The 25,284-nt window shown below is 40.5% G+C and overlaps 1 protein-coding gene across 1 annotated transcript in view; it reads right to left on the reverse strand.

Annotated features, from left to right (window-relative positions):
• The window catches only part of med27 (mediator complex subunit 27), a 79,373-nt gene that overhangs the window by 26,190 nt on the left and 27,899 nt on the right, over window positions 1-25,284 (reverse strand). Inside the window, exon 4 of the mRNA XM_022670587.2 lies at window positions 13,070-13,163. Within this exon, the coding sequence (XP_022526308.1) occupies window positions 13,070-13,163 (94 nt within the window). The remainder of the gene's footprint in view (window positions 1-13,069; window positions 13,164-25,284) is intronic.

The following is a 25,284-nucleotide window of genomic DNA, read 5'->3' on the forward strand; positions in this document are numbered from 1 at the left end:
TTCTATACACACAGAGAGAGAGAGAGAGAGAGAGAGAGAGAGAGAGAGAGAGAGACAGATATGGATGGGAGTGACAGACAAGCAAAGAAAGAGACAGATTGACAGATAGGGAGAGAGAGACAGTAAAGAAGAGAGTCAAATGGTAGAATAAGACAGATGTGAATAGAGAAAGGCAGATGAAGGGATAAAGGAGACAGACAAGCAAGAAGACAGACAGATGGAAGCAAAAGACAGATGGAGAGACAGATGGGCAAAGAGAGATGGAGCGAGGAAGACAAGTGAGGAGAAAGAGAGAGATGAATAGGAATGAGAGACAAGCAAGACAAGAGATGAAAGAAGAAAAAGAAAGATGAGGAGAGAGACCGGCAGAGAGAAAGATTAAAGTAAAGTGAGAAAAAGCAAGAAAGCAGACAGATGGAATGAACAGACCTATAAGAAGTAAGACTGGCAAAGAGAGATGGAGGGAAGGAGACAAGCGAGGAGAGAAAAAAAAGGAGAGAGACAAATGGGGACAGACAGATGTGGATAGAGACAGGCAGAAAGAAAGAGTGATAAAAGTGAAGGACAAGCAAAGAAAGAGACAGATAGGAGAAAAAGACAGATGGGGAGGCAGTTGGGCGAAGAGAGATGGGTGGAAGCGAAAGTTAGGAAGAAAGATGAGGAGAGACAGGAAAAGAGAAAGACACAGACGTGGACAGAAACAGGCAGAGAGAGAGGCAGATGAAAGTGAGAGAGAGATGGATGGGAGCGAGAGATAAGCAAGAGATACAAAGAGGGAGAGAAAGACAGAGAGACTTGGAAAGAGAAAGACAGGGGGGAAGGAGGGAGTGAGAGAGAGAGAGGTACAGGGAGACAGTCCAGTTTGTCTTACTGACGTCAGTGAAAGCACCTTTATTATATAACTGAAAATATATATTACCAACTTATAGTGACATATTTGCTATTTAAATATGCAGTATGCATATTAAATAACTTAGCCTAAATAACTCCAGTATTTCAGCACCACTCCACAACACTCCCAGAATAACTTCACCACCACAGCGACACCAAAGCACCAGAAACCAGTTTTCAGACCTCAAATAATGCAAAGAAAACAAGTTTATATTTATTTTTAAATTTTAAGATTTCAGAAATCAATATTTGGTGGAGTAACCCTGGTTGGTTTTTAATCACAGCTTCCATGCATCTTGGCATCATGTTCTCCTCCACCAGTCTTACACACTGCTTTTGGATAACTTTATGCTGCTTGGCTTGGTTTGGTTTGATGGCTTGTGATCATTCATCAAACTCTTGATTATATTTCTTTGAGGTTAAGGTTTTCAATTTGGTAAAATTGAAGAAACTCAAAGAGCTGTACATCTATAAATGTATATATAAATATATAAATATATACAGCATCTATTCGCATGGCACGCATGTGAAGCCAATTATGATGTCAAGAGTTATTCTGGGAAAATGCTTTTCTCCGTGCGTCCTCGCGGGACCGGGACTAAGAGTGAGGCTCTGGTGCGAGGCCAGCGTGCGATGCACGTCGAGGAGAATAGAAGTTCTTTGGGAAAGAGAGAGCACTAAAGTTTGGGGCGTCCTGGAGCGGTTCATTAGCCGAGCGAAAGTGCACTCCCAGGCGGAGCGGAGTGCCATGGCGGCAGATGGTGCTTTTATTTGGAGCAGGAGTGGGCAGCCGAGAGGGAGGAGGGGAGGAGGAGAGGAAAAGAACGACGGAGAAAGAAATAAAAAATAAAAACGAAAAATCGTTTCTAAGCAACAAGTGAGCGCCGTCTCCGTTCGCCAAATCAGCTGCGACGCGCCGAACAGGAAGCAAGAGGCGCAGCGTTGAGATTAGACTGACCCCGCGGCGCTCGGGACGCCGCTGATCAAATCGGGGGCTTTTATAGAGACTACAAAGACTAAAGCAGAGCTTTTAGCAATTTTAAGTGTCTGAATGTAGCTTTAAGAAAATCTAGAAGAAGAAAAAAATATAGTAATCCAACTTTACTTCAACAAAATATTGTCTAAATTTAATTGAAGCTCTAAACATAATATAACAAAAGCTTAAACAAATTTCTTCATTTACTAAGAACTCAACAAAATTTTATATGGTCCCAATAGCAGCCTAACAGAGTAATCTGAATCTGACTGGAACCTGAATTTTTTGGTCTAAACCAGACTTCATCTTTACAAAAACCCAACAAAATTCTATCTAAACAAAACTCTATGTGGTAACAAATGCAGCCTGGCAAATATAATTATACATTTTTTCTCTCAACAAGACTTTAGTCTAACAATACTGTGACTAAACTTTAAATTTAGTCTAAACTTAACTGCAGCCAGACAAAAGTTTTGTCTGAACAAAATTCTGCCCTAATGTAGCCTAACAAAAAACTGTGTAAACTCTCCTTTACAAAATTCTGTTTAAACTCGTTTTTAACCAACAAAATTCAGTCAAAACTTGATTTTAGCCAACAAAATTCTGTCAGAACTCAATTGCAGCCAGAGAAAATTCTGTTTAAATTTGACTGTAGCCTAACAAAATTCTGTCTAAACTCTATTGTAGCCTAAAAAGAATTCTGTCTAAACTCTATTTAATCCTAAAAAAAGTTGTCTAAACTCTCCTGTAGCCCAACAAAATCTACTACCCAAGGAAATTCTGTCTAAACTTGTCTGTAGACAAACAAAGAAAGAGAAGTCTTTAATATCATTTTTAAATTATTTTATTAATAAACACAAGCATGCAAAGCTTTACTATGTGCTTGTGTTTATTGATTGTTTTCTTTCAGCCGTTCGGTTTAGTGCTGATGTGGAATCGAGTGGTTTTCGAGCTCATCACTGTGGAGCTACTGAAACAGCTGGGCGTGAGCATCAGCCACTCAGCATCCGGCGTCCCTCTGAGCTCCACCGGTACCGTCCCTGTCCTCCTCCAATCCGATCACATCATCAGATTTACTGTTCACTTCCAGAACCAGAGAGAGAGACGGGTCTCGCCTTCCCCTTCAGTACAGCTGTAAACGAGGGGTGGTTCCCCTGCAGTGACCTCCACCTTCTCTCCTCCACCTCCATCTCCATCTCTCCACCTCTCCTCTCCTCCGGCGTTCTCACCCCCTCAGCACTATCCTCCTCTCTGAAGTCGTTCCGGAACGTTCGGTCAATAATCCGGAAGCCCCGAGTTCAGAGCGCCGCCGCTGCAGCGCTGCGACCTTCAGAGGGGCGAAATATATTTCTAATGCAGATCAATTGAAGCACAAGGTCACTTTAAGATTCAATTAATAAGACAGGACTCAAAAAACAAAGCCAGGAGAGAGAGAGAGAGAGAGAGAGAGAGGTGGAGAGAGAGAGGGCACGGACGAGCGAGAGAAACGAGTGACTGACGATGAGAACCAGAGCAGGAGGACATCAACAATTACGTTGCTGTTGCAGAAAAAATCTGCAGAATATCTTACTTGAAAAGATGCAACAAGTAGGGATAGACTGAATATTTGGCAACCCAATATATCTGGTAATATAAGGCAAAAAATAGCACTTTCACTGTGTAATTTAGTAAAATAAAAGATCACATTCTGTTAAGCGAACAATAGGGGTGGGCGATATGGCTCTAAGTATATTTAATAATATCATAATATTTCAGGGTTCATATTTCTGCGATAATTATATTCTTGGCAATATGATAAAACAGTTATTTTTTCTCCCATTTTTCAGCTATATATCCTCCATCACTAGCACACGCCTCCTCCGATACATGTGAAGTCAGAATCTGGTGGTTCTGATACAGCAGCTCACAGATGCAGCCTTGAGCTGATCCACATCACCCTAGGAGTGATGAGGGGAAAGAACAAAAGAGCGCCATCTACTGTACTGTACCCACCCAGAGAGAGCAATTATTGTGCTATCTCAGGGCTCCGGAAGCTGATGGCAAGCCGGAGCTGTGATTTCCTCATTTTTAAAATCAAATTAAAACTTATTAAAAGCTATTTGAATGAACAGAAATTGTTCAGAAAGTGGCAGCTTGTATTGCTTTGTTTTGTTTTGTTTCTAAACTAAAAGCAGAAGCATTTCTGAGTGGAGAAAAATGATGGATAAAAGATTGTGTTTAATTTTAACGGTACCAGTTTGCTGGAACCACCATTCCTGCTAAACCTAATACTGTATATTCATTCTAAAAACTGGGGTGTCGGGTCACTTTTTTCGCTGGAGTTCTTCTCTTCTTCTGGCCATTCACGCATCGTCTTTGCGTACTTACGTCACACGTTCAGCCTCTAACAGAGGATCAGTTTTACTAAACGCGAGCGGCTGGTGGAGTATTGGGGACTTCAGAAGAGGAAACCGAGAGCTCAGTAGCTCATTCACTCATAGTAAAAACAAAGAAACAAATGACTAAACATAACCTGGAATCGGATTCATCCACTGTGAAAAAGAAGACCGCATCACACCTGCCCAGTTTATTCAAATGATTATTCCGCATGATTCTCAGTGCAATTATCCATTCTCACCAGAGAGGCCACTATTTCCCCCAAATCTTTAATTATAATGAATCGGCAGCACTTTTTACCGGTACCATGAGGTCCAAACCTTGTGGTGTGAACCAAACTGAGCCGTATCATTATTCTGTATGTAAGTGAAGATTCAGAATGTTCTAATAACTTGGCGTTTGATGGACCACCTCAGAAGTCACTGCGGCCTGTGTTTAATTTGTGTGTTTTTCAGCTCTACAGTATGTTTTCCAACTTTTCTCATGACGCTCGCTGGGTAGCTTTGAGGTGGATGTGAGCTGGTGTGTCTTTGATGCGAGCTGCCAGACGAGTGACAGGATCCAGTCAGTGGCAGCACATTAAACAGCTTCACATCATCTAAAAATACGGGCCGCCGCTAATCAGGAGAAGGAGATCACCACACATATATACATATATACATATATATACTCCCAGCCCTGTACGCAGGGAGGCTCGTGCTCCGGCGGCGGCGGTGGTGGCGAGTCGTGGGGGCGGGGGCGGGGCGTACGCTGCTATCAGAAGGGTGAGGAACGTGCGGAGAGGGCAGGAGGAGGAGGAGGTATTTTGTCATCCTCATTAACATCCCCCTAATTACAGCCCAGGCAGCATCGCTCACAAGAGCGTGCCCACAGAGGACCGGCCCTTCCCTCTGCCCTCAATCTCACGCCCTAGTTAACGCTGCGGCACCGAGAGAGAGAGAGAGAGAGAGAGCGCTCCCGACCATCATCATAACAAAAATAATAATTATTACTACAAATAAGCTGGGAGTTTCCTAAAAATTAAAGGTCTCATTCCACTAAAATCCACTTTTTTGTTCTTTGTGAAATACTATTGGTCTCTCTGGGTGGTTTATGCATGCTGCATATCGACGTTAGTTTGCTACATAATTTTAACAGACAAACTGTTCCTTACACTGTGCCAAAATTTCTTAATGAACAGACCAATAGAAACTCTTCAAAATGACCTTTAAATTGTTTTCCATTAAAAGTTTACAAGGTTTTTTCTCTCTCCTGTAAAGTTGCTGTTTTGGAGATGTGTGAAATCTGCACGGGCCTAAAGCATTGCCACTATAATCGGTAAATCGCTGGTTAGAATCCCGGTCATTCAGTTTGCCATCAGCTGCCGGAGCCCTGAGAGAGCACAGTTGTCCTTGCTCTCTCTGGGTGGGTACAGTACAGTAGATGGCGCTCTTCCTCTTTCTCCTCATCACTTCTAGGGTGATGTGGATCAGCACAAGCCTGCATCTGTGAGCTGATGTATCAGAAACTCACTTTTCCTTAGCAAAGGTGCAGCAAAGGTGCTGAAGGTGTTCTGTGGAGTAATTATGAATATAAACTATGCATGGTCCATACAGAACCTCTTATTAAAAGTTCCTTTATAGAAACATACTGGATAACCACTTATCACTGCTTTATAGAACAACAGTTTTTAAGAGTGAAGCCGCTGCTGGCAGGATGTTTTAGATATTTCCAAGCCTTTGTTTGCATGATTGGCAATTCTCCCTCCAGGCAGTCCACTAGGAGTTTGAGGAACGGTTTGTTGCAGCTTGATTTTGGAGTCATTAGTCCCTGTTTTATTAACTGTCTGCCTCTTCACTGTCAAGCACAAGTCAAACAGAGCTGCAGATTCTTTACTGAAGATTCTGCTTCAAAAAGAATCCAGACAGGTGGGCTGACGGCTGCTCTCTTCAGGACCGCGGACAGCGCCAACGCTTTTATAAATCACACCAAAGCAAAAACTTTAGAAATATATAGAGTTTTACTCTTCCATCTACCTTGGGTATGACTTTATAATTGTACAAGTTTCTGCCTTTAAGGCCGATTCATACTTGGTGTAGGTGTGTCTGATACGGACAGATGGACAGACGTGACGTGATGTGATGTGGAGAACTCTGTAGGTTATCCTGATATCGATGTAAATCTCAATAAATCAGTTTAAGCCTCAAGTTTGTTAAAGGTTTTTCAGCACCAGACTTGGCTGCACTACTTCAGTGTGTGGTTCCTCTGGACCTCTACCTCACTCTGCCTCCAGTTTTGTTACATCACGTGATCACAGTCTGCAGCATGAAGAACTCCCTCTGTTGCTGCACGCAGGTAATGAATGCAATTCTAGTTTTCCATTTGCAGCAGCATGAAACATATTTATAGTTCTAACTAGAGCTGGGTTTCGTTTTAATGTTTTCTATTTTTCTTTGAATTTGATACTGATACTCAAATGATATAAAATACTCCACCTTTGTAGATCTTGGAACTTTTTCCCCAAGCATACTGCTGGATGCAGTTCAGATTTAAAGTGTTTAAAGAGTTTTTTTTTTAAGAAATATGAGCTTAAAATGCTGACTGATGGTATCACCTGCTATTGAAAAAAAAAAACACTTCAGACCTGCCAACCTATATGCATTTTATGAGTACAATTCACCACAAATCACTTAACAATAAATTAAAATTTTGAATCAGATTTTTAAAAAGGTGATAGTTCCCTATATTTTTAGGAGTGGGGTTTAGTTCTGGTAGAATAATGTATTTTTTACTGTATTATAATCAGGAGAGAGAGAGAAACAAAACCAGTGAGCGAAAGAGAAAGAGAGCGAGAAAGACAAGTGAGAGAGCAAGAGAGAGACAGAGTGAATGAGCAATAGGGAGAGACAGAGTAAGTAAGTGAGAGACATAGTGAGAGGGAGAGAGAGAAAGAGAGAGAGACAGAGCAAGAGAGAGAGAGAGAGAGAGAGGAAGGGAGAGCAGGTGAGAAGTTGAGAGAGAGTGAGCGAGAGACAGAGAGAGAGAGCTTGAGAATTCAGCACAGTGGCGCTGTCTAGAGTTTGAATGAATTGAAGTGTGGATGAATTTAGAGCACTAGGGCATGTTTTTCTCACTGTGTGCATTTCTTTCCTTGTTTCTTTCTTTCAGTACTAAAATGCATCTACCTAAAGAGAAAAAATCCTTAAATTTAAACAACTAGCGACAAACTACAGTCAAACACACACACCCACACAAGCGTTTTGCTTTGCTAGCTTCCAGCAAACTGTTCGATGGAAAAGTTTACACCCAATCTGCCTCGCTCTCTCCAGCTCAGCGGCTTTCTGAACGAACCTGATTTCGTCCTGCTCCACGTTTTCTTTACTTTTAATCCACTTCTTTGATTTGAGTTATTATTTGTGGAGCCGAGGGAAGTATTGGGACGGGGCTCTCTTCCTCTCGGGTCTCGGGAACAGGACTGCATGACCTGACTTCAAAGCAGCGTGGTCCGAAAGCTCAGCGGCGAGCACTCTGCTCTCACTCTCTCTTTCTCTCTCGAGAGAAACACCGAGACACACTCCAGAGAGAAACGCTCGAGTGCACACACACTGAAGAGGGCTACTGTAATTGATTGGAAAAATATATATATATATATATATATATATAATTTCTTCTCTAAAGATTCTTACATAAAGAAAAGTGTATTAAAGGTACAAACGGATGTTTGTATGCTTCCAGTGCACCCGTGCAAACAAGAACAGGAACTAGATGGAAAGGCTGGCATTTTGATGGATGCGGTGTACCTTACAGCACTGATTAAAATGCTAGCACTTCGCTTTTGACAAAGGTCTGCTGGAGGCAGTGTAGATTAGCCCAGAGACTTCACTGCGTCTGAGGATGTTTGCTGTACTGAACACAACTTATTTTAGCTCTGTTATGTTTGGAGCTGATTGCTATCTGTGCTGCGCATTTGTGTTCACATTAGAGGCGTGTCACATTTATAGGTTTATGTTTGAGTAAAATGAACAAATTACAAATAAAAATATTCTCATTTAGAGCATTTATTTGCAGAAAATGTATGCTATGCATCTTGGCATCATGTTCTCCTCCACCAGTCTTACACACTGCTTTTGGATAACTTTGTGCTGCTTTACTCCTGGTGCAAAAATTAAACATTCAAGCAGTTCAGTTTCTTCTTGGTTTGATAGCTTGTGATCATCCATCTTCCTCTTGATTATATTTCAGATAGAAAGATAGAAAAGAACAGTAATCTTTACAGTAAAGTTTGCAGTGAAGGGCTTTGAGTGATTCAAAAGACTAAGGTGCTTCCACTATGATCGGGAGGAGATGGAGCTGGTTCGAATCCCAGTTATGCAGCTTGCCATCAGCTGCCGGAGCCCCGAAAGAGCACAGTAGGCCTTGCTCTCTATGGGTGTGTACAGTACAGTAGATGGCGCTCTCTCTTTCCCCTCATCACTCTTATAGGGTAATGTGGATCAGCACAAGGCTGCATCTGTGAGCTGATGATCAGAACCGAGTCGCTGCTGCGCTTTCCTCCGAGCGTTAGCGCTGTAATTCTACTAGTTCAAAAAGAGGCGGAGTCTGACTTCACATGTGTCGGAGGAGGCGTGTGCTGGTCTTCTTAACCCTCCTGGTGTTGGGGTATCACTAGTGATAGAGGAAGAATTCTTAATGACTGGGTTGGGTAGTTGGCCTTGTAATTTGGGAGAAAACTGGAATATTTTTAGAGTTAATTCCAGCTCTGTCTTCCTCGTGAGGATGAAGTCACTGGTGTCTCTGTTTTTATGGACGTGCGCTACAAACATCTATTAATAACACTGCTAAAAATGGACAGACAGTCGACTAAAAAGCTCAACACAGCAGCAGCAGTCAAATACAAGACAGAAATGTCCTGTATTTCAGATATCACATTTGTCTTGGCTTCATATATATGGAGCAATTTAGTATTTTCTAACTGCATAACAGCAGAATAAAACTGTAGTGTTTAGGTCATTTGCAGGGCTGGATATCGTTTTAAAATTTTTGAAATTTAATTAATTAATTAATTATTTTTTTTTTACTTGGTACTCTTTGGTATATTTTGGTCTGTGGATTTATGGTATCGAATTTTGATACCCAGCCCTTGAAATTGATTCAGTTTATTAATAATTTAGAAAAGACGGAAAAAGTTGGTTCTTGGTTCTTTCCAAGATTCTGGAAAGAACCATTCTGAATAAATTAGAAATAAACTGATGTTGCTTCACTTTAGATAAAAAAAAAATCAGTAATAACACAAGCATTTCATAATTATTAAAATGTTGTTCAATTCTATATCAATTAATACAGTATATTCTGTGTATTGGTTCGGATACATTGTGAATAAATGTAAGCCAACCTGGATTGAACTCAATTGTTCAGGTTGACTGACTGAAGATAGAGGATAGATTTGATTACACTTGATTTATGATGCTCTGCTGTAAAGTGATTTTTTTTTACCAAAAAGACCAAGCCGTCTTGCGCACTTCCGCTCAGAAAACTGTGCCAGAAAACCGCAGCAATAACAGAACTGCCTGTTTTCAGATTTGATTCGAGTCGAGTCGGGCAGGCGAGTGTTACGACTTCTTTAATGCAGTAATTAGGAGGGCACAAAGCGGTGCAGGAGCACAAGGCGGAGACGCTCATGTTCAAAGCTTTGTTGTGAACTGTGGCACGGTCCCTCGGGTGGGGGGTGGCAGGGGGGGAGCTGGCACCCGAGCGGCTCCTGCTGTGGCCGAGTGTGCCAGCCTGCCAACTGGGCCATCTGGCAGCGTGTGCCCGTGGGCGTGAACCGGCAAAGTCCCACGGCTGGGGAAGGGGCATTTGTAGTCTTTCTGGCACCGCTGCCAAGATCCCTCGCTCTCTTCCCCTCTTTTCTTCTCTCTCTTCTCCTTCATCCCCCTCCAGTCTCTGTCGCTTTGCCAAAAAACATGAGAAAACATGAAAAACATGATTTCTGTGATAAAAAAAGAGAAAAAAAAAACACAAGGCAGCGCAGTACGGTCCCACAGGTAGAGAGGACGACTGCTGAGCCGAGAACATTAAATCAATTCTGTCCACCGACATCAGAAATCAGATATCAGACTTCGTCAATCTGCCAAAAGAAATGCAACAGCAGAGAGGCAGAGCACTGTAAAATAGGGCTGCATCATCATCATCATCATCATCATCACAGGATGTGTGATGTCACTTAAGGCCATTAAATCAAACACGTCATGTTGCAACGTTTTGATTCTTAAAACAAGAAGTAGTAGATACACAGCGCTGTCTCTGTGTCTGTGTGAGTGACAGGCTGCTGCTGCCTGAGAAATAGTAACACGTAAACACAAGGTAACCGCACGCATGGCCTCCATCCACACGGTAAATGTGAGCAGGTGTGGAAAGCTGTGCACCTCAGTCCAGCAGTTTTGCAGTTTTGCAGATGTTTCCAGTTACAGTAGAATTCACACTTTTAATCCCAGAAAAAAACAAAAAAATACTCTTATTTACTTTTTTTTTAAGGCATTTAAATGCCTGATTAAAGGGGTGATTGCTGTTTGTTGTTTTGCTGTCCGGGTTAGCACCCGAACATCCCTTTCAGAATGCTTCCTCTTACAGCGTCCACAGTTAATCCTGTTGGATGTGGTTGGTGCTTCTTGGTGGTATGCTGACATTACCCTGGATACCGTGGCTCTTGATGCATCACAAAGACTTGCTGTCTTGGTCACAGATGCTCCAGCAAGACGTGCACCAACAATTTGTCCTCTTTTGAACTCTGGTATGTCTCCCATAATGTTGTGTGCATTGCAATATTTAGAGCAGAACTGTGCTCTTACCCTGCGAATTGAACCTTCACACTCTGCTCTTACTGGTGCAATGTGCAACTAATGAAGATTGAACACCAGGCTGCTCCAATTTAGCCATGAAACCTAATTTTTCATTGTCCAACCCCTGTATATATCGTTGAATAAAAACATTTGCAATGTAAAAAAATCCAATATGGTGCAGCAGCCCTACTGTAGAACCAATTTCGCTCTTAAAAGACGAAAAAACAGTGGAAAGCGTGGGAGGGGGACGGTGTAAAATCACCATAACTCTAAAGACGAGCCCCCGGGCTACGCTGATCCTGCACCTTGTCTCGTCTTTGGTGCTTCTAGCGTCTGGTCTGTCTCTTCTGTGGTTTCTCTGAGCTCAGCTCAGCTCAGCTCTTCACAGCGGGGAAAATCTGCATCACTTCAAGAGTCAAACATCTCCAGCACCAATCTGCGTGCTCCCTTCGGGATGTTTATGAGGACAGCCAGAGGACAGAGCACTCAAAATACTGACTGTCCCCAGAAACAAGGACGCCTCGTCAGCCCCGATCGACTAGTGAAGTACCTGAGTTCCTCTGGACACGAGACAGGAGACACGAGAGCAGGACAAAACTCTTCTTCTTCTTTATTTGTACCGCGTCTTCCTTTACGTAATAATCAATCGATCACTTCCATGATTGATTAGATGGATTGATCAGTGGACTTTAAAAAAAGAACTGAACCTTCTCAAAGCATCAGCAGCAGGGATTAGGTGGTAATTTGCATGATGATTAGGCTTATTGTACATTATTCTCCTGAGAGAATGAGAGAGAAAGCCTGAATAAAAGACTATAGAATATAGAACTGAGACTATAATATCTACATGCATTTCATACTGTAGCTGTCCCTATACTTTTGGCCATATACAGTATATTTGTGTGTGTGTGCGCTTTCATGGATTTGTTGAATGTAAAATTTAAAAAATATATATATTAAAAATATATTAAAAATACCAGTGACAATATTTCATACCCCTGTTTCATATCTACTATGTATGAATATAATATCTACACCTTGTTGCCTAAAGTAGAGCTGGATAATTAATTTTATTACCGTATTATTTGGACTATAAGGTGCACTTAAAATCCTTTAACTGTTGTAAAAAGTTCTCCAGTGCTCCTTATGTATGAAAAGTATGGTAATTTTATTAATCTAATTATTGTTTTAATGCGATTTTCAAAATAGGATAATAGAGATTGTACTTCGCATACAGAAGCTGCCAGAGGGAACCTCAAAAAGTAGATAGACTTTTGCTTCTGTCAGAAACCTGTAAATTAATCTCTTTTAGGTGATTATAGCATTGTGCATTTTTCCTTAACTATAATACAAGGAGGTTAAGTTTACACTGTATTTAATATAAAATATTTATTTAAGGTTATATAGGAACTAAAAATCTAAATCATTATTAAGAATCACTCATACAACTCTGATTTAGCTTTTTTTTTATTTATATCTTTGAGTAAAATGAACATTGCTGTTTTATTCTATAAACTACAGACAACATTTCTCCCAAATTCCAAATAAAAATATTCTCATTTAGAGCATTTATTTACAGAAAATGAAAAATGAGAGAAATGGCTGAAATGATTTATATTCACATTTTAAGAGTTTAGAAATCAATATTTGGTGGAGTAACCCTGGTTGTTTTTTAATCACAGTTTTAATTTCATGCATCTTGGCATCATGTCCTCCTCCACCAGTCTTACACACTGCTTTTGGATAACTTTATGCTGCTTTACTCCTGGTGCAAAAATTCAAGCAGTTCAGTTTGGTGGTTTGATGGTTTGTGATCATCCATCTTCCTCTTGATTATATTTTAGAGGTTTTCAATTTGATAAAATCAAAGAAAGTCAATTTTTAAGTGCTCTCTTATATATATATATATCTTAAATCTTTAATATATATCTCATTCCCCATCATATAGCATTTCCCACAGTAAATTTCACATTTTTCTTATATGACGTTCCAAAGCAGCAACGCTTACCAGAAGCACAGCCGACGTTCCGTTGGGCCGAAACAGTTCGATGGACATGTCTGGAAACATCCGGCCAATTCTGGTGATCACGTCATCGACATACCTGCAGAAAACAGGAGCATAATTAATCCACACGTCCTGAAACCTGCTGAAGAGTCGCTTCATGAGCTGCGTCTCGTGACGACATGATCTCCGCCGTTAGAAACTCAATCACTTTTCATTAAGGAAACAATATTGAAAGAAAAAAAGAAAAACGCTGTGCTTCTTTCAATTCAATAGTATCGACTCGCTCATGTCAGACTGGTAATGTATTCCTGAGATACGCCCTGAATCACTCCACCGATCCACAGCCCGACAACTTCCTGCACAAATCACTGATTCACTTCCACGCAAATACAGGAGTTAAACGATAAAACTGAATCACCTGGTTTTAGAGCACAATAATTGATTGTGGTGACGGACAGTTCTGGTGGGAACAGGAGAGTTGAGGTGCACATTGAATTCTGCGTGATTTGATCAGCCGTGGTTTTATGTTTTTTGGATACAATCCGGGTTAGCACCCGAACATCCCTTTCAGACAGCTTCCTCTTACAGCGTCCACAGTTAATCCTGTTGGATGTGGTTGGTGCTTCTTGGTGGTATGCTGACATTACCCTGGATACCGTGGCTCTTGATGCATCGCAAAGACTTGCTGTCTTTGCAGCCCTAGCGTGCGCCATTTAGAGCACTACTCCAGTCTTATTTATCCCATTATAAACTATAACTGCTGTGTAAATATCTGCTGCTGGTGCTGCTGGTCTGCTCACGCTCGGCTGGGCTTCCTCAGCAGCAGATTAGCTGATTAAATGCTGCGTAATTCAGTTTAATTCTGTTTGGAGGATTAATATCTACACACACAGAGGGATCAGAACCATGTGCATCACTCAGATCTTCCTCAGAGCCTCAGTTTATTATACACTGCTCTATTAACATGCTATTATGTAGACAGAGCAACAAGGCAACTTACAACACAAACAATAATCACAGTGTAATAAAGATTGAAATATATACAGTTTCTGAATCAGGTTCTCTGATTTAACTATTTATAGGTTTATGTTTGAGTAAAATGAACATTGTTGTTTTATTCTATAAACTACAGACAACATTTCTCCCAAATTCCAAATAAAAATATTGTAATTTAGAGCATTTATTTACAGAAAATGAGAAATGGCTGAAATAACAAAAAAGATGCAGAACTTTCAGACCTCAAATAATGCAAAGAAAACAAGTTCATAAGTTCAGAAATCAATATTTGGTGGAATAATCCTGGTTGGTTTTTAATCACAGTTTTTATTTTTCCTCCACCAGTCTTACACACTGCTTTTGGATAACTTTATGCCTGCACGCCTGGTGCAAAAATAATTAATTATTGATTATATTCCAGAGGTTTTCAATTTGGTAATATATATCAGATAAAGATAACTTTTATTAATATAAATTTACTCAGGTTATGTTTTAAATATCCAATATCTCCAATTTAACAAATAATTTAGTTGACTAAAATAATTAACTTAATTTAAAATATTGTAATTTAAATGTATAACAGTAAAATGATACTTTATTATGTTTGCAAAAATGAAGAATCAATTGTAAGGTTATTTAATTTCTTTTATTTTTAGGAGTAGCAAGAGAGTAACTGGCGGTGTTGAGCATGTTACTTTGAAAAAGTAATTAATTATAGTTACTAGTTACTTCTCCAAAAAAAGTATGAGTTACTCCACTATAAAAGTAGCTATTGCGTTACTTTTGTTACTCGTCGGAAATGGTAACAGCGTTAGTAATTAGTTCGATTACTCCTTACTGAAAAAGTTCAGCGCCGTTATTCCCATCACTGCTAACTGATAATCACAGATCATCTCTCTCCTCTAAACGCTGGTTAGCATCTTCTCTGGACGTCCGCCATCACCTTCACTGTCCGGAGGTAAATGAGGGTTTAAAGCCCTGGCAGATCTGTAGCTGTGGCTCGTTAGACGTCGGAGCGCTGGGAGTCGGAGAGCCGGAGCTCTGAGCGATCCCTGGAGTCAGCAGAACCGCCACCGAGAACAGTCACCCTACATGTATCGGCGGGTCAATGCTAATAAGGGTTTAATGAAAATCTCCTTTGCCATCAGCTATCAATAGACTTGAGGGACTGCTCTCGCGCACAAAAGAAAAAAATTCATTAAAGAAGAGCCGGAGAGAGAGAGAGCCAAAGAAAGAGAGACAGAGAGAGAGAGAGAGAGAGAGAGAGAGAGAGAGAGAGAGAGAGAGACAGGATTAGTTTAAGAAGTCATTTGAAAGTTATCGGGGCAAAATGTGCTCTTTCCCTGAACTCACCAGAACAGACCGGCAATCCAGAATATGCACATATGATCAAAAACAGTCAAAAAAAAAAAAAAAAAAATTAAATTAAATTAAATCAAATTATATTTAAGATAAAGAGACAACGAAATGAAAAGTTTTGCCTGAGTATTCATAATAAAATCACATAACATCTCTACATACAGCACCAGTCAAAAGTTTTCTTTCTTTTTATGAACAATTTTTACATTGTAAATTTAATATTAAAGAATATAGCTTTTTTTAATACTTGTTTTAAAAATATTTATATTAAAACGTTTATATTGAAACATTTCACATTTTATATTTATCTCAGCAGTGCAGTTTTAACCACAAATTTACATCAGAAGCTATAGTCTTAAATTCAATAGCAGTGACATTCTAACCATGAATTTACCTCAGCAGTGGTATTCTAGTCATGAATTTACTTAAGCGGGCTGTTCTCACCATGAATTTACCTCAGTAGTGGTATTCTAGACATGAATTTACCTCAGTAGTGGTATTCTAGTCATGAATTTACTTAAGCGGGCTGTTCTCACCATGAATTTACCTCAGTAGTGGTATTCTAGACATGAATTTACCTCAGTAGTGGTATTCTAGACATGAATTTACCTCAGTAGTGGTATTCTATTCATGAATTTACCTCAGCAGTGGTATTCTAGTCATGAATTTACTTAAGCGGGCTGTTCTCACCATGAATTTACCTCAGTAGTGGTATTCTAGACATGAATTTACCTCAGCAGTGGTATTCTAGACATGAATTTACCTCAGCAGTGCTAATTTAGTAAAAAAAAATATTGGTATCAGCAGTGTGGTTTCAGTCACACATTTAGCTAGCTAGCTTTGTAGTGCAGATTTAGTCAATAATGTACCTCAGTAGTGCAATTCGGTCAGGCAGCTGATGGCAAGCTGCATGACCAGGATTCAAACCAGCAATCTCCCGATTATATTGGCAGACCACTCTGCGCCCCTGATGCAAAGATTCATCTGGGATTCTTCATAGTAAATGGACCAAAAAAGCTCTAAAATGATCAATAAAATAAAAGTTGTATTTTAGAGGATTAAAATGTACTACGTGACAACAATATACCTAAACCTATATATATATATACCCAGGTCTACGTACGGTATGCAGGCAGGGCTCTGATAAATAAAGCTGCTGTTTGGTAAATAAGTTGTTAATATTCTGTCGTGCCATTGGTTGTTTATTGGCAACAGAGGATATTAAAGGGAATCGAACAGGCTGTGCAATTACAGCTCAATTGGCATCACAGAGGGGAGCCAGCAGGTAACAAGACAGGACTTGCTGTAATAATGTGAATTTTTGGGCACAGCTTCGTCTCTGAGGCGCAACCAACCCAATCACAAGTGAAATAACTGAAATAACTCGTCTCCACCACGTTCAGATCAGTACGACGCAGTTATGAACTTAAATAACTGATGAAGACTGAACTGAACTGCTCAAAAACATATACAGCTCTGAAACAAAATAAAAGAGCACCTAAAAATGATGAGTTTCTTTGATTTTACCAAATTAAAAACCTCTGGAATATAATCAAGAGGAAGATGGATGATCACAAGCCATCAAACCACCAAACTGAACTGCTTGAATTTTTACACCAGGAGTAAAGCAGCATAAAGTTATCCAAAAGCAGTGTGTAAGACTGGTGGAGGAGAACATGATGCCAAGATGCATGAAAAAAAAAAACTGTGATTAAAAACCAGGATTATTCCACCAAATATTGATTATTTCTGAACTCTTAAAACTTTATGAATATGAACTTGTTTTCTTTGCATTATTTGAGGTCTGAAAGCTCTGCATCTTTTTTGTTATTTCAGCTATTTCTCATTTTCTGCTAATAAATGCTGTAAATGACAATATTTAGTTCTAACCACAAATTGAGTTTACCTCAGCAGTACTATTCTAGTCAAATTTACCACAGCAGTGCTGTTTTAGCCATGCATTTAGCTCAGCACTGCTATTCTATTCATGCATTTACCTCAGCAGTGCTATTCTAGTCATGCATTTACTTCAGCACTGCTATTCTAGTCATTCATTTACCTCAGCAGTGCTATTCAAGTCATGCATTTACCTCAGGAGTGCTGTTTAAGTCATGCATTTGCCTCAGCAGTGCTGTTTTAGCCATGAATTTACCTCAACAGTGGTATTCTATTCATGCATTTACCTCAGCAGTGGTATTCTATGCATGCATTTACCTCAGCACTGCTATTCTAGTCATCCTTCATTAGCTGCAATCTTCCAATCATAGTAAAGAACTGCAGTAATAACGTCATTAATAAGATGCTATATAAACAGCAGCTGCCAGATTCAATATAAAACATCAGGTTTTTTCAGGACAGTGACGTCGTAACCGTTTTCACTACGTGACGCACAGCCAGTTTAACTGAGCCGAGTGTTATCTGTGCCGCAACACCAGCCGATCTTTTTTAAAAACCTCTGTTCAGATAAACCCGCTGTAAGAGCAGAGCCGGCCCCGGACCCCCTCCTTCACATCCCTCCTCCAGGCTCTGCCACAGGCCCCTCAATTAGCATATTTTTAATTGCCTGCTACCCAACCTCTCCTCCCAATCACAGCGCTCTCACCGAGCGAGCCTCGACCCGAGAGCCGGCCTCGGCCAGGGGGAGGAGCCGAGAGGGAGGAGAACCCGATCTGTTGACTCGGTGCCGTAACATCACAGCTGCTCCACCAAACACAGATTACAGGAGGAGGTTACCGACACAGACACCGCCGGACACAGCCGCTCAGAGATCTCTGTTCACATATAAATAAAATAAAAGCCAGGAGGAAAACTCAGGATAACTCTCTAAAAAAAAGATCAATAGCTGATCTGCTGAAAAAATCAATTTCCAGCAGATTGATCCAGATAAAAACACTGATCCCTACTTGTACTTTGTGGAACTCATGCAACATTAAGGGCGTTTCGCACTAGCACTATTTGGTTTGGTAAAATGGACTGTAATCTGTGTTAAAGCAGCACAGATATATTCCAAGCTCTGACCAATCAGAGGAGACTCTGATGTGCTTGTGTGGTTTATTGGTGCGTGGCATTTTTGGTGCGTTTAGGTTTATATATCTCTGTGAAACCAAACCAAACAGAGAGAGAAACTGAAGCTCCAAATAAACATCATCAACTCATCAACTGATCCGGACCAAAGAAACTTTCACAACTACAGGTGTGAAAACGCACTTAGTATGAGTATAGTGATAATACTAGCAAAAATACTGCACTAGAATGTTAATATACCCTATGCATTAGTAGCTAGAATTTCCCCTATTTTGCCTGAAAAATAACATCAACTATCTCACAGTCTCTGACATCAACTGGGAGAAGGCATTTCCTATTCTTCCATGCAGAATTCTCTCAGCAACAGAAGGTGGCTTATTTAACAAGCTTCATTTATAATGTATTCAAGGTTGGTTATTGTACTTTTGAACAAAGCAATTTTAAAACATTTCAGACTGATTTTACATGTTTTCTATCCTTGTTTTTAAACTAAAGCTAATTGAAGTGAAGATTGAAGTCCATAATTTAGCATGGACTATGTAGCTTCATTTTCATAGCAAAAAATAAAAATAAACAAATTGGTACAAATTTGACGTAATCATCAACATACGCTTTCTGCCTCTAGGGACAAAGAAACATGCATGATAACATGTCTAACGTTTCTGATTTCTGTGTTCAGACGAAACAATAAAAAAGCTCTACAGTAAATAAATTATTCATGATCTAAGACTAAGCTCTACTCTCTGAAGAGCGTATTACAGCATATTATACAAGTATTACACTGAAGTATTACACTAATCTATGTATATACTCATTTCTCCCCCCTCTCTTCTACCTCCCGTAACTGTGCGGGAACAGTGGATTCTCAGTGATGGGACTAAAGGACTAAAGGACTGAAGAACTGAAGGACTGAAGTGTGTGTTATTCAGGTGTGTTTGGCTTTAGGTCGATAGGTAAGGTGCAGCGAGGAGAGGCGAGCAGAAGGACGGGTCAGTAAAACAAGCTGTCTGTACGAGTCCAGCGGCCGCGGAGGCTTTTCCTCTTCTATCTACCTTGTAATCTAAATGCAAAGTTAATGAGAGCTCTGCGGAGATAGACATCGGGGAGTTTCTGTTACGCAGTTTAAAAGAATCCACTCTGAAGAGTGTCCCGAATGTTAATGCCTCGGATTATCATTACCGGCCGCCCGGATGATGAAACCTTTTCAGCAAAATTACAATCTCAGTCATCTGAAGAAGAAAAGGAAAACTTTCACCCTGATCAACGACCGCATGTGCGAGTGGGCGAGAGTCGGCGAGAGTGGGCGATAGGCGGCGAGGGCTGGGCGGCGGGTGGTTGGATGGTTTTTTTAGGGGGGGTTTGCACTAATAATGGTCAGTTTAAACAAAAAAACCACAACAAAAACAAAAAAAAAACACCAAAACTGCACTTTGTTGATCTGCATGTAACCGGGCAACGTTTTCGGCGCCGTGTGATTGATTCTACAAAGTGATCAAATAGCCCTTTCTTGTGCCCGTGCGAGAGGCTGCCATGAATACTGATCGGGGGGAGCTGCCTTCATCTCTCGCTCTAATCAGGGATCACCAGCGACTGAAATTTTCATATCACTCCCGCTGTAGATGTTCTGCTGCAATGCAGCACTCAGAAACGACACCTCTTTACCACTATTCCGCTTAATTCCTGCGATTGTTAACAGCAGAACTTCAAGCAGAACCCATATTCACTACTCTAATGATAGTGATCTTACAGTGTTACAGTCATGAGAAGATTAAAAGCCTGGATGAACCAATGAACATGCATAAAAGCATCTCTGGCATGGATGGTTTAGTATGCCTGTTTAGTGCTTGCCCTAATACAGAACCAACCACCATCAACCAACTTGACCGTCTCAGCATGTCAAAGGTCTTTTATTATTCACTAATACCAGTGTAAGAGTCTGAATAGGATTGGAGGAGTTGGAATAGGTTATGAAGAAGTCTCAACAGGTTGTGGAAGAGTCTTAACAATGTGAGCAAGAGTCTGAAAAGGGTGTGGATGAATCTGGACAGATTGTGGAAGAGTCTCAACAGGTTTTGGAAGGGTCTTTGCAGTCTATAGAAGTTTACATTGTGAAGGAGTTTACGCTGAAGGAGTCTGGACAGGTTGTGGAAGAGTCTGAAGAGGTTGTGGAAGGGTCTGAACATGTGGTGGAAGAGTCTCGACAGGTTGAGGAAGAGTCTTAACAGGTTGTGGAAAAGTCGGAATAGATTGCGGAAGAGTCTGAACAGGTTGTGGAGGAGTCTGAAGAGGTTGTGGAGGAGTCTGAAGAGGTTGTGGAAGAGTCTGAAGAGGTTGTGGAAGAGTCTGAAGAGGTTGTGGAAGAGTCTGAAGAGGTTGTGGAGGAGTTTGAAGAGGTTGTGGAAGGGTCTGGACAGGTTGTGGAAGAGTATGAATAGGATGTGGAAGAGTCTGGACAGGTTGTGGAAGAGTCTCGACAGGTTGAGGAAGAGTCTTAACAGGTTGTGAAGGAGTCTGGACAGGTTGTGGAAGAGTCTCAATAGGATGTGGAAGAGTCTGGACAGGTTGTGGAAGAGTCTCAATAGGATGTGGAAGAGTCTGGACAGGTTGTAGAGTCTGAACAGGTTGTAAAAGAGTGAACAGGTTGTGGAGGTGTCTGGACAGGTTGAAGAGTCTGGACAGGTTGAGGAAGAGTCTGGACAGGTTTTAGAGGAGTCTAAATAGGATGTAGAAAAGTTTGAACAGGTTGTGAAAGAATCTGAACAGGTTGTGGAAGAGTGTCGACAGATTAAGGAAGAGTCGTAACAGGTTGTGGAAAAGTCGAAATAGATTGTGGAAGAGTCTGGACAAGTTGTGGAGGAGTCTGAACAGGGTGTGGAAGAGTCTCAACTGGTTGCAAATGAGTCTGAACAGGTTGTGGAAGAGACTGAAAATGTAATTACTGAGACAGGTCTATAAACAGATGTTTTATCATCACTATGTTTAATTCTGTGTTTTTTAAAACTGTTATATTTCTGCCTGTGCTCTGAGTTACTGTATGATAAGAAGAGGACACTGCTGAGAAAGACTCACTCTGCTGTACGACCCACTGTTCAGTGACCCACTCAAGCATATAAGGCCAGGGAGGGGGACGTCCCGGACAGTACCACTGTAACTAAACAAGCTCGGCTGGGTCGCTGACGGGAGCGGGCAGGACCGAAGTGACATCTCTGCACTGCATCAATCCCACAAGGACGAGCCGTCAACGTCCTGAGGATTCCTCAGCGCCGCGAAGCGTCTGCAGCTTGTGGACGTCAATGTCAGTCTGCACGGCTTCAAGGTCATCGCTGGTGACTTTCCATCCACACTGTAAACCCATACGCTGCTTCAACTCAAATGATTTAAGTCTGTTTTACATAAAATTGGATATTTCTAAACAATACTCAACTATTTTGAGTTAGTTGAACTAAATTTGTGAGCACATATACTGAACTATTCAAACTGAGATCTTTGAGTTGAACCAACTCATATAATAACTGAGTTTAGTCTTTTTTTCCATTAACAGCTTATTTTCTATTGGCTTCTGTCACAATCTATTTGCATACTGGGCGTGTCCAACAGTTTCTGACTAACCAGACACTCACCATCAGCGTGTAGTGATTCCCCCCTGGGCTACCTTACAAATAAATCAACTTCCCCTTTAGTTGTTAAAACTTTGATTTTTTTTTTAATTCATTCAATGCTTCCCCATTAGTTAAAACATTTGAGCAAACCGGCTGCCCTAAAAAAGTTAAGTAAACTCAACTTATCCGGTCTTATTACATGATAACAAAAATAAAAAAGAGGTAAATCAACTTCCCCTTTAGTTGTAATAACTTGATGTTCTAAGTTATGCTTACTTAAGTTTCTCAGTAAAGCGTAGAGCCAATGAGGTAATCCGTCTGGCCATGATGACATGAGACAAATCAATCCACTGTTCATCAAAAATGAAAAACCTTGTGCAAATTAATGTCCTTAAAACTGGAATAACTAAACCTACAGTAGCCAATACAAGTTCTGCTTGCATTGGGGAGCTGAATTCCAACATCTACTGTGATATTCTGAAGCCAAACATGATCCTCTCTCTTCAGAAACTGGGCCATTGGCATGGTACCTCCAAGATGGCGACATTGGTTTTATGAGAAAGATGAAGGCAAAGGTGATGAACTGGCAAAGTGTGTCTCCAGACCTAAAACCAATTGAGCACCTGTGGGGCATCCTCAAGTGGATGGTGGAGGAGTAAAAGGTATCCAACATCCACCAGCTCAATGAGAGGTAACTCTTTGGTATTCCTTCGGTGTCCCGATGAGAGCCAGTTTCATCAGTCAACGTTTTTGATGGTCTTTGTGGTGACTGCATTTTATTATTTTTTATATTTTCTATTATATTTTTCTTTTTTTTCTAGTTGAGTAGTTCTTGCTTCTCATAATATGGATTAGAACGTTAGTCAAAAAGGGCTATCTTCTCTACCTCTTGATACTAAGACATGACCATGGTTCACCCAAACTGACAGGTCAGAGAAGCAGTAATGATGACTATGGTCACTCTGGAAGAGCTGCAGAGATCCACAGCTCAGGTGGGAGCATCTATAAGTCGTGCTCTCATCAAATCTGGTCTTTATGGACGAGTGACGAGAAGAAAACCATTGTTGAATAAAAAAAGGCATAAGAAGTGCTACAAGCCATGAAGGAACACGTAGAAAGAAACGTAGAAGAAAGGTGGTCCGATGAAGGGTATAAATACTTTTGCAAGCCGTTTTATTTTAACAGATCTCAAAGAAAGCACAGCGCTTTGTATCTGACAGGTCAAGTCTTCAGCAGTATTGCTGTTCTCGAGGAGGATGAGCGATTACAGGGACGCTGAGGCTAATTGCTCTTGTACAGATCATCTCGTAGCCGCAAATCTGTTGAGTGGATTTACTACCACAAGTACAGCATAATCATCCGTATTTATTTATCCCATTATAAACTAGAACTGCTGTCCAAATAGCTGCTGCTGGTCTGTTCACGCACGGCTGGGCTTCCTCAGTGCCAGATTAGCTGATTAAATGCTGCGTAATTCTGTTTGGGGGATTAATATCTACATACAGAGAGAGATCAGGGCCAGGGGTATCACTCAGACCTTCCTCTGGGCCTCAATTACACTGAAACACTGCATTAATATGCACTTAAACTGCCATTTTTGTTCTTTTTTAAAGGCTTTTTGTGTTCCAGTCCGAAAACTGCAGTTTGGGTTTTTTTGTGCATGGATACAAAGATCAGCTACACTGGCAGTCAAAGGACTCTTCTTAAAAAGCCAATTTTTTAAGTGGTTCTTGGAAGGATGCATCCATCTACCTCTAGATCGACACCTTCATTGACCTGACTTTGCCAGAGCAGAAGAAAAACCTTTGTAAACCTTTTAAAACATTTGAAATATAATGAAGAGGAAGATGGATGATCACAAGCCATCAAACCACCAAACTGAGCTGCTTGAATTTTTGCACCAGGAGTAAAGCAGCATAAAGTTATCCAAAAGCAGTGTGTAAGACTGGTGGAGGAGAACATGATGCCAAGATGCATGAAAACTGTAAATAAAAGACAGGGTTATTCCACCAAATATTGATTCCTATACTTTACTATTTAAGGTCTGAAAGCACTGCATCTTTTTTGTTTTTTGGCGTTTTTTTTACATTTTCTGCAAACAAATGCTCTAAATGACAATGTTTCTATTTGGAATTTAGAAGATATACCGTGTGATATACTGTATATTCCCCCTTCCATCCTTCATGATGTATTATTTTTCGCTTAAAAGTTTAAGATCACCAAACAAATTTACATGTTGGTCAAAGACAACACAAATAACCCAAAATGCAGTTCTTAGATGAAGGTTTTCACAAAATCCAAACCAACGTGGCCCTGTGTGAAAACATCCGAAGAAATGAGAAAGACAGTAATCGAGAGCCATCAGTCCGGAAACGGTTATAAAGCCATTTCTAAAGCTTTGAGACTCCAGTGAACCATGATGGGAGCCATTATCCACAAATGGAGAAAACATGGAACAGTGGTGAACCTTCCCAGGAGTGGCCGGCCAGTCGACCAAAATTACCCCAAGAGCCCAAGGATGATTCATCTAAGAGGTCAAAAAAAGACCCCACAACAACATCCAAAGAACCCAAAAGAACCTCACTTGCCATGATGGTCAGCATTCATGACTGTACCATAAGAAGTTTGGACATCTTTGAAACATGTTGCAGGAGTCAAATTGATTGAATGACTGAATAATTGCAAAAAACAATAAAGTTTATTTGTTTTGCACATTAAATATCTTGTCTTTGTAGTGTATTCAATTGAATAGAAGTTAAAACAAATTAAAAAATTGTACACACAGTCTCTACTGGATTGGGTTGTACCTATAAATGATAAAATCAGAGAAAATTATCATTTTAAATTGGTCTCTTGATTTATTTCAAAGCTGTATTCACAAAGCAATAATCCTAAATCTATTAGAAGCTCTTCCCTGTTAAGATTAAAGGAAGCTAATCTCACGCATTACCCAACAGAGTCCAAAAACTGTAAATCTGAAGCTGGAATTAACAACAGCTCAATAAGCGAATGAAAAGGAAAGATCCATCCCCCTAAAACACAATCGCAAAACAGTCATTCAGCATATGCTGATGACACACGAGCATCTGAGCAATTCTGAAGACTGCCAGTGATTTATCAAGTCCTTGATGAGATGAATCAGGCGTGTTACAGCAGGACAGAAATGCTAAACAAGTGCTGGACGCTAAAAACAACTAAACCCTGCCAGGCTTTTCCGAGCTTCCAAATATCAGAGCAGCT

Source organism: Astyanax mexicanus, chromosome 12 (assembly GCF_023375975.1).
Source record: "Astyanax mexicanus isolate ESR-SI-001 chromosome 12, AstMex3_surface, whole genome shotgun sequence".
Classification (NCBI taxonomy): domain Eukaryota; kingdom Metazoa; phylum Chordata; class Actinopteri; order Characiformes; family Acestrorhamphidae; genus Astyanax; species Astyanax mexicanus.